Source organism: Haliotis cracherodii, unplaced genomic scaffold (assembly GCF_022045235.1).
Source record: "Haliotis cracherodii isolate W230 unplaced genomic scaffold, xgHalCrac1.p SCAF_10, whole genome shotgun sequence".
Classification (NCBI taxonomy): Eukaryota; Metazoa; Mollusca; class Gastropoda; order Lepetellida; family Haliotidae; genus Haliotis; species Haliotis cracherodii.
The window spans coordinates 20,141,280-20,158,977 of record NW_027266265.1 but is presented as its reverse complement, the minus strand read 5'-3'; the positions used below and the strand labels follow the sequence as shown (position 1 = coordinate 20,158,977).

At 40.0% G+C, this 17,698-nt stretch overlaps 1 protein-coding gene across 3 annotated transcripts in view; it reads left to right on the top strand.

The window, feature by feature from the left end:
• Positions 1–17,698, top strand: part of LOC139454184 (uncharacterized) — a 38,895-nt gene extending 21,197 nt beyond the window's left edge. For all 3 annotated transcript variants that reach the window (XM_071235744.1, XM_071235745.1, XM_071235743.1), the window contains exons 3-5: positions 9,340–9,544; positions 12,427–13,254; positions 14,033–17,698. In XM_071235744.1, coding sequence (XP_071091845.1) covers positions 9,340–9,544; positions 12,427–13,254; positions 14,033–16,463 — 3,464 coding nt within the window. In that variant the 3' untranslated portion in view covers positions 16,464–17,698. The remainder of the gene's footprint in view (positions 1–9,339; positions 9,545–12,426; positions 13,255–14,032) is intronic.

Genomic DNA, 17,698 nt, shown 5'->3' with positions numbered 1-17,698 from the left:
GTCAGAGAAAAGAGGCGATAGTAAAGGATGGAAAGAGTACCAAGCTTTAGGCATTGTTGCTTCCCTCCTTCAAATATCTTTCCAATAAAAGACAGCAAGCATTGTTTTTGTGAATGGGAAATGTTTTTTTCAAAATGGATAATATGTACCAAGGCAGCAATACTTTTGTTATTTTTGAGGGGGGTAGTAATTTAGGACTCGTGTGAGCAGGATGGTAATCTAGGACAAGTGTAAGCGGGATGGTAATTTAGGAATAGTGTGAGCAGGATGGTAATTAAGGACCAGTGTAAGCTGTATGGTAATTTCAAACCCCATGTGAACAGGATGGTAATTTAGGACCCCATGTGAACTGGATGGTAATACAGGACCCATGTAAGCTGTACGGTAATTAAGGACCCATGTAAGTTAGAGGGTAATTTAGGACCAGTGTAAGCTGGATGGTAATTTAACATGAAAACTTGTGTTTAAACAGGCTTATGGCCTGGAGTTTATCACTTCCACTAATGGTCTGTCTCACAAAGTTGTGGTACTGAATTCTAAAGATGGTCGGGGGCACGGGTGGCCCAGTCGTCTAAGGCGCCGCGATTCGCTGTGCAGAGTTGCGTCCCTTGGGCACGCCAGAAACCTATGATTGTGGGTTCGAATCCCGGTTCGCCCCGATTATGTTTCTAGGTTTATCAGCATCATACCCGTGCTCGTGGGTTTCACCGAAGTGGTAAACGTCTGAGACCTGCATCACTTCAGGCTTTCCTCCCACATTAAGCTGACACGCCGTGATGTAACTGGAATACTGTTAAAAGCGGCGTTAAACCCAACTCACTCACTCACTCTAAAGATGGTCAATTTCCCATGAATCATTGAATCATCTACTTTTGCCGGGGCAAAAATGTACTAGGATTAGGCTTGGGGATAGTGATCAGACACTGGTTGACCCAGATACCAATATAGCTATATAGAGCTAGTTTAGTCATAGATTAGACAACAAAAGCTTGAAGTAGATGATGTTAGGAGAGCAAGTTTCCCTGGTTCAGAAGGAATGCCTTGTCATTGTGGATGACTCAGCGGGGAATTTCCATATGGACATGCTGGTCCTCCATGAGGTATTATCAGTTATGACCCAGTTATGAACAGGTGACTATACTGCTCGTGAGAGGGACTAATGGGAACGGTTGGTCAGGCTTACTGACTTGGTTGATGCATGTCATCGATCCCAACTGTATGGATTGATGGCAATCACTGGATTGTCTGGTCCAGACTCGATTATTTACAGATCACCGTCATATAGCTGGAATATTGCTTAGTGCGGCGTTAAAAAACACACACACACACACACCTCAGGAACAATGTGACATAAGGGATGGTCCTAGCCACGTGGTAGTACATCTAGGAATACTGTCAGGAACAATGTAACATAAGGGATGGTCCTAGCCACGTGGTAGTACATCTAGGAATACTGCTATGAACAATGTAACATAAGAGATGGTCCTAGCCACGTGGTCGAACATCTAGGAATACTGTCAGGAACAATGTAACATAAGAGATGGTCCTAGTCACATGGTAGTACATCTAGGAATACTGTCAGGAACAATGTAACATAAGAGATGGTCCTAGCCATGTGGTAGAACATCTAGGAATACTGTAAGAAACAATGTAACATAAGAGGTGGTCCTACCCATGTGGTAGTACATCTAGGAATACTGTCAGGAACAATGTAACATAAGGGATGGTCCTAGCCACGTGGTAGTACATCTAGGAATACTGTCAGGAACAATGTAACATAAGGGATGGTCCTAGCCACGTGGTAGTACATCTAGGAATACTGTCAGGAACAATGTAACATAAGGGATGGTCCTAGCCACGTGGTAGTACATCTAGGAATACTGTCAGGAACAATGTAACATAAGAGATGGTCCTAGTCACATGGTAGTACATCTAGGAATACTGTCAGGAACAATGTAACATAAGAGATGGTCCTAGCCATGTGGTAGAACATCTAGGAATACTGTAAGAAACAATGTAACATAAGAGGTGGTCCTACCCATGTGGTAGTACATCTAGGAATACTGTCAGGAACAATGTAACATAAGGGATGGTCCTAGCCACGTGGTAGTACATCTAGGAATACTGTCAGGAACAATGTAACATAAGGGATGGTCCTAGCCACGTGGTAGTACATCTAGGAATACTGTCAGGAACAATGTAACATAAGGGATGGTCCTAGCCACGTGGTAGTACATCTAGGAATACTGTCAGGAACAATGTAACATAAGAGGTGGTCCTAGCCACGTGGTAGTACATCTAGGAATACTGTCAGGAACAATGTAACATAAGGGATGGTCCTAGCCACGTGGTAGTACATCTAGGAATACTGTCAGGAACAATGTAACCTTAGAGATGGTCCTAGCCACGTGGTAGTACATCTAGGAATACTGTCAGGAACAATGTAACATAAGGGATGGTCCTAGCCACGTGGTAGTACATCTAGGAATACTGTCAGGAACAATGTAACCTAAGAGATGGTCCTAGCCACGTGGTAGTACATCTAGGAATAATGTCAGGAACAATGTAACATAAGGGATGGTCCTAGCCACGTGGTAGTACATCTAGGAATAATGTCAGGAACAATGTAACATAAGAGGTGGTCCTAGCCACCTGGTAGTACATCTAGGAATACTGTCAGGAACAATGTAACATAAGGGATGGTCCTAGCCATGTGGTAGTACATCTAGGAATAATGTCAGGAACAATGTAACATAAGGGATGGTCCTAGCCATGTGGTAGTACATCTAGGAATACTGTCAGGAACAATGTAACATAAGGGATGGTCCTAGCCATGTGGTAGTACATCTAGGAATAATGTCAGGAACAATGTGTGATAGTGGACGATAATAATTGTGAACTCCTGGACTTTCCTGATACATTATTCTGAGATATTTCGACCATTTTGTGACTGACCACTGGACATCAAAATATAAGGTAAAACAATCCTTCTTTATACCTTTGTATTGACAATGAGTCAAAGTGCTCAAGCGAACTCAACACAACTGCCAGATGAACTGGACTACAATATATTGAAGCAGCTTGAAGAGATAATTGGCGAAAATGATAGAAAGCCTTGTGAGCAGGAATTGGTTGACACCTATGATAATGATCATACAGGGCTCAACCATATCAGAGAATCTGTCTATGATGCAGCAGAGTGTGGAGACTTTCCAGAGGGCATTTTGATTAAGAGAGTCAATAGAAGTGGTCAAACTAAAAGCGTAGCAGCAAAATATGCATCTGATGTGTATCTGCTTTATAAGTTGGTTAAAGGTGCTATTCCAGCTCATGTGATTCAGACTGATGTTTTAAGTAGACCAAAGCAAGCCTGTGTAACAGGACAGGCTTTGGGCACTTTAAGACACCATGACTTTGCGTTGTGTTTCTTTTATTCAGAAGATATTAATGCCGAAAATACTTAAATAAAGTGTCTATGGCCCCTCTGTCTGTCCTTTACGACCTGAGTTCGTTGTTGGATGTAGGGAGGTGATTCACAACAAAATATAATCAAGTTTCAACAGTTTATTACAGAAAAATAAACAAAACGAAAAAACCCAACTGTAACAAAATATAAATACGAACTCAACAACAATTACAAATCAATCAATCCTATTCCTAACTAAAATTTACATTATTAAACCAAAAATCCTACTTACTTATACCTTAAAAATAAAACTCAAAAGCAGCCTAAAGCAAACGAACAAACCCCTCACTAACCCACTTTAATCCCTACAACATCCTTAACACAGTCTATGAAAACAAACCACCCTTCCAAACCTCCAAACACAATCGGTCAATGAAGCTACATCACATAGCTGACATTATTTCCTGATTAAATCCACCCGTCCAACCCAGCTTTATAACAATTTACCCAGTAATTCTAATGTTGCCACATATTTTAGATCTTTATTGCCTAAAATCACTAGGGCTTTGGGGAATTGTTCGTCCTCCGAACACGGTAATTTGGTGTGGTCTCCCTCACCTGTAATGATCTTCCCGATCATGCAAGACAATGAGAGCATTCGCACCTATCTCTTATATACTCGCAAGGACACGTAACCTCTGGGTCAACACGTCTAAACGGTGCAGCCACTGGCTAATCCAGTCTGTCACCAACCAATCGGAGCGCTCTTACCATACGACCCACGACTGTAAACACTAAATCGGCATGCAGCCGACAAACGCACGTGCCCGCACGTGGGGCAAGATCTGAAACGTGCTGTCCCAAGTGAACTACATATCGGTAAGGAGCTATTAACCACATAAATGCTACCATCTATCCTGCATAATCAGAGGAAATTTCAATATTTCTACACCTGTATGAAGTCTACTACTGAGGTAGCTATGGAAAAGGACAAGGACATATTGTCAAGTGTATTGGCGAAACTCACGTTCTTGCATGAAGATGTGAACAAGAAGTTTGACAATGTGCGCAGACAACTGGATCAATTTCAAGACAAATATGACAGAGATATGTTTCAGTTAATCAGTGCACATAATGAAAAGAGCGATGAAGAGCTGTGCGGTTGTGATTCAGACACTTCGTTCAAATGAACAGTCAATGTAGACGGACATAATTCAGTTACTATTGACAAGAATGTGCGAGTTGTCGATGGAAAAATAGATTGCATGAACACGAGAAACAAACTTTTATGTTCGGAGACTGTTACGAAGGGAAGCCCAAATTCCAACAGACCTATTTCCCCCCCTATTCAAAGGACCGATTACACGAGTATAGACTCTCGTCAATTCCCAAGCCTCCCATTCAGACCTCAAACTCATGACAATGCAGGCAGTAAAGACACTTCCCCAAAGCTGCTCATTGTCACGCATGATGACGTCGACAGACAAAAGCAAACTGAACCTGTAAACAATGTAAAGAAGTCAAGAAATGTTACATTCAACAATCAGTGGGAAAAGTCTTTTGCCGGTGTCTATAGAAAAAGAAACAAAAGACTCGTCCTAAGCTATGTTAGAGCTGACGAACCATTTGACGTTGTTAAAGATGCTATATGTGACTATGTGAAGAATCGTGATGTAACTATCACAAATGTGAGACTCATGAAACACTGGGAAGGGCGACGCAATTCTGCCTTCACCATTCGAATAACTGTCATAGCAATGTGCATATATCATCTTGTATAATGACTGCTTCTGGCCCGAAAACGTTAATTGTCGTGAATGGCTACCGAATAATGTGTGGTACAATGACGATGAGGCTGAACATTAATAATGAAGATGAACAATTTTAGATACTTGTTCTAATGGCAATCATTTGCATGATTACGTGGAATATGCGTGGGGCTTTGAATTGCTTTGATGAAATTCGCTCAAAACTAACGAGCTGTGACATTATGGTTATTACCGAACACTGGCTAGACGACACATGTGAATCTCTACTCTTTGACTTGGATGATGACTTTAACGTCTATGTTAAATGTCCGCATGACCACTCATCTCAAAGAGGCGCCATATTTATTCGTAAAAGTACATGTCGGAAGTCATCAGCAATCGGTTTACCTTCAAGCGAGCATATCATTGGGGCTAAACTCTTCATTAGTAAATGCCCTATGTATATAATTGGTGCTCGCCTTCCCTCATCTAACGTATTAGATAGTGTATACATAGAAGAACTTAATAATGTACTGGAGATTTATGATAGATGTTCTCATCAAGGGGAGACAATTCTTCTAGGTGTTTTCAATGCAGACCTGCGTCATGGAATTTTATTGAAACACAGAGCGAAATATCGGCAAAGAGTGCTCACTGAACGGAATCTAATCTCTGTCGTACCCCTTGACGATAATGCTTTTTTTACCTTCACAAGCAAATGTAAAACTATAAAAAGTATGATAGATTATGTGTTCATTAATCTCCAACATGTTAGTAACGTTGTTGGTTATACTTTAGATACAGGTGTTCAATACTCAGTATTGGACCATTGTCAAATATTCTTATGTCTGAGTATGGATTCCCAGCCACGCCACTATGGCGGTGAACATCTGAACTGACGTAAAGCTAATGACGTAGACTTTATGTTATACCGATATGAAACTGAAAACTATTTTAGATTTTCTGAGTATGACGAGACTCAGTACGCATCTCTTCATGAATACATTGAAAATTATCACGGCTGTATCCTACAATCGTTACATGCTGCAGCTAAACTAAGTATATCTTCAAAATTCCAATGTCATTTAAAACCATACCGGAAAAAAGATAATTTAAACACGTTGCATCGTACAATGCGACAATGTCGTAATGAATGGATCTATAATGGTAAATCTCATGATAAAGAGGATGTAAATTACACTGAGTATAAAAGAGCAAAACGTATCTTTAGGAAGCAGGAAGCTAAAAGACAAAAAGTTTCAGGAAATATATGAAGCAGCTGAGGTTGATAAAACAGAGTACTTTAGAGTAACCAAGAAATATAAAAGAAGGAAGGAACAAACCCAGACGCTTGTGTATAATGAAGAGTCCTGTAATACACAGGAAGGAATTTGTAATCTGTTTTCCAAATATTTCAAGAATTTATCAATGCCAAATCATGATATCAATTTTGACTCAGATTTTACAGGTTATGTGAATATTCGCATGGAACAGATTGAAAATGATTCGTATAATGACTAAGGCAACAGTGACGTTAGTTCCATGTTGATTTGTCCCTTCACAAGTTATTGTTATTGACAACTATAAAACGTCTAAAAAGTGGAAAGTCACCTAGTTAATGAACATATCAAATACTCTATTATCCATCACCTTGTTATATTCTGTAATAAAATTGTTTCTCATCTATATGTACCTAAAATGTTTAACGTTGGAAAGATTTTACCTATCCATAAAGGCCATAAAGATGATCCCACTAACTACAGAGGTATTACCCTCACTCCAGTATTAAGTAAACTGTTCGAAAGACTTCTGCTGAATAGAATTGAAGAGTGGGCAAATAAATCTAAAGGCTTCCCCCACCACTTTCAATTTGGATTTAGGAGAGGGGCTGGGGCAGAAACTGCCCTGTTTACATTAATGGAAAGCATAGCTTATTATAACGAAAGACAGTCTCCAGTTTATTGCGCTTTTCTCGACAACAGGAAAGCTTTTGACAGAGTCTGGCTTAATCTGTATTTTTTTTAAATTGTATAACTTTGGTATTAATGGAAAATTATGGCGACTTTTACGCACAATATATACTTCAATGCTGTCATGTGTAAGCATTGGAGGTTTTACCTCAAATGTGTTTCATGACAAGGAAGGTGTGGGTCAGGGTCGCGTTTTATCGGCATGGCTTTTTACTCTGTATATTAATGACTTGTTGTATTCACTTGATGATTCAGGGCTTGGCTTGTGTCTTCCATGGGGTAATACACCCGGCATCCTATTAGCAGACGATACTACGTTGTTGAGCAGCTCCCCTGACGGACTGCAATGTCTACTGAAAGATATATATACACCTATGCTAATAGATGGCATTTGAAATATAATGCCAGTAAAAGTGCGTTTCTACTGTTTGGGAATATTCGCAAATCTGTCTATCAATGTGTCTACATTGGTTCACAAGAACTTCCTAAAAAGGATAATGTAACTGATGCTGGATTGCTTTTAAGTACATCAAAGAAAACCTTAGAACGTACCCATCTAATATGTGAAAAACTCAGAATGTTAGTCAATCATGGACTATATATATTGTAATCATGGACTATATTTTGGTTGTATAAATCCTATCCCAGCTGTTCGTATATGGGAAAGGGTAATTTTACCATGTGGATTGTTTACTTGTAGTGTATGGGGTAAACTGTCACCAAAGGAATACGAAATGTTTGAAATTATTCAACGTTATTTTTGTAAAAAAGATTCAAGGATTGTCTAGACGCACTCCTTCCGTCGTGACCAGAGATTGTCTGGGTTTAATTTCTCTCCAGGCGTACATTGATCAACGAGCTCTCTTATTCCTTGGAAGACTATGTAATAGTGACATTAACTTTGCGTTTAAAAGACTATTGCAGTACAGATTTGTTCAGTATGAACTCGATACAATTAAAGAAAAAGATGATAAATGTAAAATGTCACCCGTATACCACATGCTTTCACTAGTAAACAAGTATGAACTCAATAATAACATGAACACATATACCATTTATTCTCATTTCCCCCCAAAACGTGCATGGGTGAGTCGAGTTAAAGAACAAATAAGCGTATATGACCATAACGTAATTCATGCAGAGATTCATTCAAGAGAAAACCTAAAACGTTACTCTCCTATACGATCACCTAAGGTACACAGACTTTGGTTACTATCAATTGAAAGGCCGGAACACTTCTATGATTTAGCATATTTATTATGTCTTAGCACCTACAGTATACAATCTGATGAATGTTTATGCGGCACATTTGCTTTTGATAATATCAAACATGTGTTTATGTATTGTCAAAAGACTCAACAACAAAGAAATATTCTTGTTGAGTCTATTATGGATTTACTAGATGTGACAACTTTTTCTAGTATCTGGAACGATGATGACGATACCTTTCTGTCCTTTTTACTTGGGGGTTTGCCAGCAGAAAGTACTATGGCAATTGAATACAATCTATGGACAAATACAATGCTCCGAGTATGTAAAACTGTTAAAATGTGGAAAAACCTACTAAGAAACATTATTTGATAATGATGTGAAACTGCCTGTACATACAATATATCAGGTGTTATATATATACATTTGTAGAACACCGTAATATCTCATATCAATGTATCTTCATCAATTGGAGGAAATAAAGATGATCTATCTATCTGAGAGATGGTCCTAGCCCACTGAGATACCATGCCGCAGTGTAACATGAATAGCTCTATCACACACAGTATACGGACCCCGAGCACCAATGACGAGCATCAGGCAGGGTAACAAGTGCCATTTTGTAATGTCTTTTAGCCTCGACCTCCTCTCCAGGCAGATTCTCTGCTCATTTTTGTGTGGCTCTGACAAAGTGTATATAATATGCAGGGTATTTGTGTTAAAAGGCATGTAAATTTAAGGAAATAGATGCCTAATTCTTTTTCTAACATTCTTCAATGTCATGGTAGAATAAAGTTTGTTTCTGAAGTAAACCAGATGCCTATCAAAATTGTCATTGAAAATGTATAAGTGCCGACAGTACATCACTGTTATGGAGCTTAAAGTCACTTGACACTTTAAGGTGGTCTCCAGTATACGTGTTGTATGAATAGACTGTCAAGTCAAGAATCCACAACATTAATAGGACAAGATAACATGGTAAGAGTTTTTTATTTTATTTTTTCAGCATGTCTATCCCAACTATCTACCACCAGTCACCAAAGGCAACAAGAGAAATGTACAAAACGAGAGTTCATTCAAGAAACCATAAAGAGTGTCTCTCATCGCAAGAGCAATATGAAGAAGGCTAAGTTGGTGATTTTCGACAAAGATGGGACTCTGATCTGCTTTCACACCATGTGGACACCATGGGCCAAACGCCTGGCGTCAAAGTAGGTGTCAACTGTCGTGTGCTTATGTACTTGTTCATTTTGTGAGACATGTCGGATATGTTATTCTCTGTTTTGTTTTGATTAATTGTGAGTGACAGGGATTGTGTAAATGTTGTTTTATTTCTGAGTCAATAACATCACAACTTTATCACGGAAACAATCCACAATGTCAGTGAAAACCAGTATGCTTGTGTGTGTTTAACATCACACTCAGCAACATTCCAGGTATATGGCAGCTGTCTGTAATAATCATGTCTGGACCAGACAATCCAGTGACTGACATCTAGAGCATCGATCGACACAACTGGAATGAGATGACATGCATTAACCAAGTCAGTATGCCTGACCACTCGATCCTGTGAATTGCCTCCTATGACAAGGAGTGGCCGTGGGGTAGCCTAGTGGTCCAAGGGTTTGCTCTTCACGCTAGACAAGCCCCAGGTGGTGTCCCTAAATGTGATATTGCTGGAATATTGCTAAAAGCTGCATAAAACCATACTCACTCACTCACTCACTCACTCACTCACTCACCTGAAGCAAAGGTTGAAATGAACTCAACTTGTGGCATGTTTACATTTGAAGCCACAACACCCACCCATTCTGAAACCTTGAATGATGATTTAAACCCTGTGATAAGTAAACCATATCTCAGGAACCAGTTCAAAAGTTGGATGTTGCATAAAATCTTAATTCCTTAAGTCTAGGGGTGGGCGGGTTAATGGCCACGCAAGTTTTCCATCCGCCAAAATCAACTTCTATATAGTAACTGAACTAAGCAAAACCTTTGATCCTATTCCACCAATTCACATACTTTTTTGGAGATTCGAACACACACACCCAGAGTGAGACACCTAATCGCCAGCACACAAAGTCAGCGTTCTAACCCACTCACCCACCGAGGCTCCAAGTAACATGCACACACAAACATATGCACAAAATTTAGCTTTATTCAAATTCTCAAATGGTATGCTTGAACCCATTTCCTACCTAAAATCAAATATAACTACCAAGCGGTGTTTCTTTTAGCATACAACCAAGAACAAAAAGTGAAGTACATATGACACAATAACTTGATGTAAACTGACAATAGTTTATGTGTAGAACATTACAAGATATGATGTTGAAAGTAAAATTTCTGTGAAAGAAATTTGATCAAAATCAAAATCCAATATGGCTGCAACTGAGAAAGAAATCCAATAATCCTGTTAGCGTTTGATGTGTTATGTATGGAGACAATTTTCAGAAAGTTTGAAAGAATTTCATGCAGTGGATTCCAAGTTGTATGCGTTTGAAGACATGTACCCAAAACACACTGTGAAAACCTTGAATACAAAATGGCTGCCAAACCACATGAACAATGACAAAAGTCAAAGAACAAAAAATGTCAAACACCAGAAGTAGCAGACACATGCAGAGTTTAAAGTAATGGAGCAATTGGGCAAAATACATCTTATAAAGTTACTTGTTTTTTGGTTATTTGCCCTTGGCCGTTGGTCCTACAGCCTTTGGATTTTTCGTGTATCTGCTTCAGGACCTTGGGTACCTTGGTGCAAATTTTGAATAGATTCTGGGCATTGGTTCTTGAGTTATGACTGGAACAAATAATGAATAATAAGAAGAAGAAAGAAGAAGAATAAATCGTAGATTAAAATAGGGCTCTTACCTTTTAGGTATAGAGCCCTAATAATAAATCGAATGATTACAAAAGGGCTCTACCGCCTTTCGGCTTGGAGCCTTAATAAATAATTATAATGAAACGAGTGATTACAATAGGGCTCTTTGCCTTTCAGGCTTGGAACCCTAATGATAACAATAATCCATTTATGTGGGGCTGTACTCCATGCATAGGCATGTGTCCAAGGTATTTTTAAGATGTTATATGATAGTAATTTGAAGGTGATTTGCGTACCTTCACCTGACCTGATGGGATGAGAGAGAGGTACAATGTCAGTACCCGAGGGCCTTGGACCTTAATTCACCATAGTTCCCTCAGCAATCACTGGAGTTCTTCTTTTAACAACTTTTATTCACACTTTGTTTTGCTGGTCTTAGCTCCCTGGGGAATATACAACACAAGCTGCCTTTTAGGTGCTAGAAGGGAAACAACCACATTGCCATCTCATCCTACCGGGTACCCATTCACTGCTGGGTGAACAGAGACACATTTCGAACAAAGTCACTTGCCCAAGGAGACATCAATGTGCTTCAGCGTGGGTTTTCAGGAGTCACTCTCCGCGACCGACATTGCTTTACTTTACCCAATGTGTGACCATAATAGTGAAATCTTTTGTTGTGGACTTTACATGTGGTCATAGAGATCTATAAGCGATAAACAAGCGATTGTTGGTTGTGTGGTTTATTGCATCTGGTAGGTTATCATTGTTATGGAATAATTATGAAATCACATTGTTCACATCCCTTGTTTTAAAAAAAGGTGGCAATGACATACCATGTAAGTACTTTCTAGGCTGTCTACATATCAAGCTTAGTGAAAAAATTGAACTAGTCAATACTATTTCACTTATCTATGATACAGCCAGTAAGGTAATAGAAGCTCAGGTTGTTAATTTGGACTCTTCGTTCTAATTTGCAGTACTGGAGTATTTGTATCATATGTGTTGATCATTATGAAGAAATACTTAATGATATTAATGTTCTAATGTTCTCCAACATGAGCAATTTCTTTGAGTAAAAAAAATATATGAAACCTTTACGTTCATTGTAACTGACTGTAGCATCACCAGCATGTTAATGCCCAGTTATTTGGAAAAAGCTTTTCTCTTAAGTAAGATGAAATATTTCTTGTTCCTTGAGAGAATTTATCACCTGCCAGATGTTGTTCTTCAGAAGTCGAAGTTAAGTGTTTATTTCATTTCTTGCAGTATTGCAAACGCCAGTGGGCTTGACATTGAGGAGAAGATATTTGATACTCTTGGCTTCTGCCACAAGTCAAACCGAGTTCTACCTGGCCTCCTTGCGGAGAAAACCACACCAGAGATAGTCGAGGAATTGGAGAAGGTGCTTGTAGGAGAAGGCCTGTCTCCTGAGAGATCCATGGAAGTCATCAAGGGAAGTTGGCTGGAGGGAGATGCAGGGAACCCTGATGTCCTGAGGACAACCACTGATCTGAGAACCTTGTTCAGGATCCTTCGGGGCAATGGGATGAAGATTGCCATCTGCACATCAGATAACCGTGCAGGCACAATAAACACCCTCAGTCAACTGGGTCTCAACAACTATGTTGATTGTGTTGTCTGTGGAGACGACCCCAACATGCTGCCCAAGCCCAACCCCCACAATGCCTGGAAGATCTGTGAGGCAGTCGGTGTTGATCCATCAGACACAGTAATGGTCGGGGACACAGTTGCAGATGTTGGTATGGGAAGAAATGCCAACCTGGGCTGGAGTGTGGGCGTGTTGAGTGGAGTATGTGGCACCGAAGAACTCCTGGCTCTGTCAGACCATGTGGTGAAGAACGTGAAGGATCTCCTGCCTCTCATCCTGCCATATGACAAGTGGAAGGAGTACTATGCCTACTCTGCCAATGATCGCATTCTGATTGAGCCGCACTCCTTGGAAGAAGCATGCAGAGATGTGAGTGACCGCATGGTGGACAAGAAGAAGATGGATCTGGTCATCTTTGACATTCATGGTACCCTGCTGTGTACACATAGTCGACACACAGAATGGCTTGAGAGGTTAACAGAAAGGTGGGAACAATTTCTTTTATTTTCTGTGTTATGTTATTTCTAAAAAAAAATATCAAAACAATCAATACTTTATTTGCTTATCGAATCAAAAGGTCACAGACTAGTAAAAATATCGTCTTTCTTCCAGGACATGGAATTCATTTGGAATTGCAGGTCCAAGTGTCCATGTTAATAACACAACATGGCCAAAATTTGACCATAATGGAAGACTTTGATAGCAAATGCCACATCAATCCCTATAACAACTTGTAAATCTGTCAATGTGAAAATGGACCAAGGGCACATGACAAAGATTAAAATAGCCTGGCACAGGCTTCTAAGCATAGGTGTTTTGAGGAATTGACAGGTGTGAACAAATTAACTTTATAGAGACTTTCTAAAGATGGCCAGCCATGTTAGTAGAAGTTAAAGACCTTGCTGGTCACCAATGTGCTTTTGGTTTGCCTGTAATAACTGATTGCAAATAGTCAGCTGATAATCATGATAATGGACTGAATTTAGTTCATAATTGTTAAGGGAATCAACATGACATGATAATGGCCATACATTTATGCACCTATGCTCGAGCTGGTATATTTTTCAATGTGATAAATTTGAACTAATTTTATGAAATGTGAAGAACAGAATTGAAATAAATCTGCTCATATTTTAATGACATTTACATAAAAATCAAGGTATCTTTCAACAATGATCAAATATAGACAATAATTATTATTTATGTTTATTATTTACTCAACCCTATGACAATAAGTACAATGCTTAACTTTTTTTACTTCAGGCTTGAACAAATCACGGGCATGAAGCTGGCCAATAAGGTGTTTGATGTGATGGGAGCATGCCAAAGTTCCAGGAAAATCCAGAGTGGCATCCTTGCCGAAGGCTCTATGCATGAGGTGAAATCTGCTGTTGTCAAATTGCTCACATCAGAAGGCTTCTACTATGAAGAAGCCATCCTTATCATGAATCAAGCTTGGCAGGACAGTGAGGTCATCTTAAATACTAAACCAAAATCACTTGACAAAGATGTGAAAGAAGTCTTTAAGAACCTCAAGTTATCTGGTGTGAAGATTGCTATTTGCACTGGGTCAACTCGGGAAACCTCCATACGTGATCTTATGGGACTCGACGTGCTCAATTATGTCGACATGATGGTTTGTGGGGATGACCCCCATAGTCAGCCCAAACCATCCGCACACAACCTCAAACTTATCTGTGACGAGCTGAAAGTGGATCCCTCTGCTGTGTGTGTGGTAGGTGATACGGTGTCAGATCTACATATGGGATCTTCAGCTAATGTTGCCTCGAAGATCGGTGTCTTGTCAGGAGTTGGATCACATTCTGAACTGAAACCTCATGCTGACCTGTTGGTTGATGTGGTGAGTGAGATCCTGCCCCACGTTGTGTCCAGTGGAGTCTCTGGAGTGAAGGGGTCTGGAGGTTCCACAGGCAGGAGACTCTTTAGTACCTCAGCAAATAATTCACCTTTCATCCAGATCAGGAGAAATCTGAGTAGGGTTGCTGCCCTGAGGCTAAAAGCTTCGGAAGACAAACCCGCAACCTATGACTATGTCATTGTTGGTGCAGGGTCTGCTGGCTGTGTTTTAGCCAACAGACTCAGTAAAGATCCTGAAAACAGAGTCCTTCTGTTAGAAGCTGGACCAAAGGATGACACTTGGAAAATACATATGCCAGCAGCTTTAATGTATAACCTCTGTGATGATCAGTATAACTGGTACTACATGACAGAGCCAGAGAAGTGCATGAACAACAGAGTCATGTACTGGCCAAGAGGCAGAGTATGGGGTGGATCATCCTCACTCAATGCCATGGTCTATATAAGAGGACATGCCTACGACTACGACCGTTGGGAGAGGGAGGGAGCAGCTGGGTGGTCCTATGCTGATTGTCTCCCATACTTCCGCAGATCACAAACACATGAACTAGGACCTGATGACTACCGAGGAGGAGATGGACCGCTTCATGTGTCAAGAGGGAAAACCAATAACCCTCTGTTCCAAGCTTTCATTGATGCCGGAGTTCAGGCAGGGTACCCATCCACAGATGACATGAATGGTTTTCAGCAGGAAGGGGTTGGATTGATGGATATGACGATTCATAAAGGTAAGAGATGGAGCGCAGCTTCTGCATATCTCAGACCAGCTCTATACAGGGACAATCTGTACACTGAGACAGGGGCACTGACAACGAAGATTGTTTTTGACAATAACAGAGCAGTTGGTCTGGAGTACAAACAAGGAGGGGTCATGAAAGAAGTGAGAGCTGACAAGGAAGTCATCCTCAGTGGAGGAGCTATCAACTCACCACAGCTGTTGATGATGTCAGGGATTGGCAATGCTGATGACCTCAGGAAACTGGACATTCCAGTTGTAGCAAATCTGCCAGGAGTTGGGGAAAATCTTCAGGACCATCTTGAGGTATATGTACAGCAGGAGTGTACAAAGAAGATCACCTTGTACTCGGCACAATGGAAGTTTCCACACAACATGATCAGGATAGGTTTGCAGTGGTTTACCACAAACACTGGGGATGGAGCAACAGCTCATCTGGAAGCTGGTGGATTTATCCGCACTCAACCAGGGATTGACCATCCAGATATTCAGTATCACTTCCTGCCTTCAACTGTCAATGACCATGGTAGAAAGACTGGACCTTGCCATGCCTACCAAGCTCATGTGGGGACTTTGAGACCAACCAGTAGAGGCTTCATAAAACTGAAATCCAGAGATCCAGCACAGCACCCAAGGATTGTTGCTAACTACTTGAGCACTCATGAAGACATTGTTGATATGAGAAACAGTGTAAAACTGACAAGGGAGATCTTTGCTCAGAAGGCATTTGATGAGTTCCGAGGTCTGGAAATAGCTCCTGGATATAACATTACAAGTGACAAAGATATTGATGAATTCAATCGTAACATGGCAGACAGTGCATACCATCCTTCCTGCACATGTAAGATGGGTTCGCCAAGTGACCCAATGGCTGTTGTTGATCCTTCGGCTAAAGTGATTGGTGTTGATGGGCTCAGGGTTGTCGATGCCTCAATAATGCCAAGTGTGGTTAGTGGCAATCTAAATGGCCCGACAATCATGATTTCTGAGAAGTGTGCAGACATTATCCTTGGGCAAAAGCCCTTACCTAAGTCCACAGCTCCTGTGTATAGACCGAAGACCTTGGAAACCCAACGGTAATCTTGACTGTTGGCAGTGAGCTGCTAAGTGACAATATTGTGTGACAACTTAATCGAGTGTATGCCATATTGGCCTTATTGTACTGCAGGGTTCCCTGGGGAGCTGTTACAGCACCCAAATATATCTAATTATCTTTGACTTTGTTTGTTGAGCGTATATAGTTTTCTATATATACAAGCCACTGTTTTGACTGCTGTTTGTTTGAGAATGATAGACAAGGGTCATAGTTTCAGGTAACGTTTCTAAGAATTTCATTTTTCTTTTAAGAGGCAATTTTCTGTCTACACATTTATTCTGAAATGCTCTGTTTTGGAAAGCTGATGTTCTTTAGTAATTGTGAAGATTCTGAGACATGGAATGTATCGAATGCATACATGAATAAAACAAGGTTGCATCTTGTCGAAACATGTACTGTCTATCAAGTTAGTTTCCCTTGAAATTAAGTCAATTATTACTGGCTGCTGTTTAATCATGGTTATGACACATGATTTGTTTTCCTTTCTTTCTTTGTTCACTATGATCTCGCCACCATAGGTGGATCTTTCTTAGGTTACCGGTGTTCCCATATTGTCTGGTGAAGGCATTTTTGTAGTGAATCTCAATGGCTCACACAAACACAGCATATGCCCATGTTACACCTTGAGGTACCGACACATATAGTAGACAGATTCCTTCCTTTGATATCACCAATGTCAAAGTGTATCAGAAGTTTGTCAGTTCACTTTGTGTTGAACATGTTTAATGTGAAGTTAGAGCTTCCACTGACACTGTTATGACTTTTGTTATTATTATTATTACCGGTATTATTATTATACAGATTTTGTTATATTCCTCTCAAGGATAGTATGGATTCCCAGTACTGTAAGAGTGGTTGAAAGTGTGACTGATGTCATCATGCTGGAATATGTGTAAACTGTAGAGGTGCATATCAACCACTTGTATGTTTTGTGCATTATTTTTAATCTTCTGTGATATAGTCATAATTTCACTCTCTCACTCAATCCCCTAGAAAATAGGGACCAAATGTTTACATGTCAATCTTGTCAAATGACATTTCAAGAAATATAATGAAAGATTTGTAACAAATGTTTGACATTATCATTATTAGTGAGATCTTATCACATAGGGTGTTCTTTGCTAGACCTCTGTGGCCATATTTAGATCTCTTATCAACAGGTTCAGGGTGATATAAACAGAAAATCACTTTTGCATGTTTGGCTGATAGTTTCAAAGAA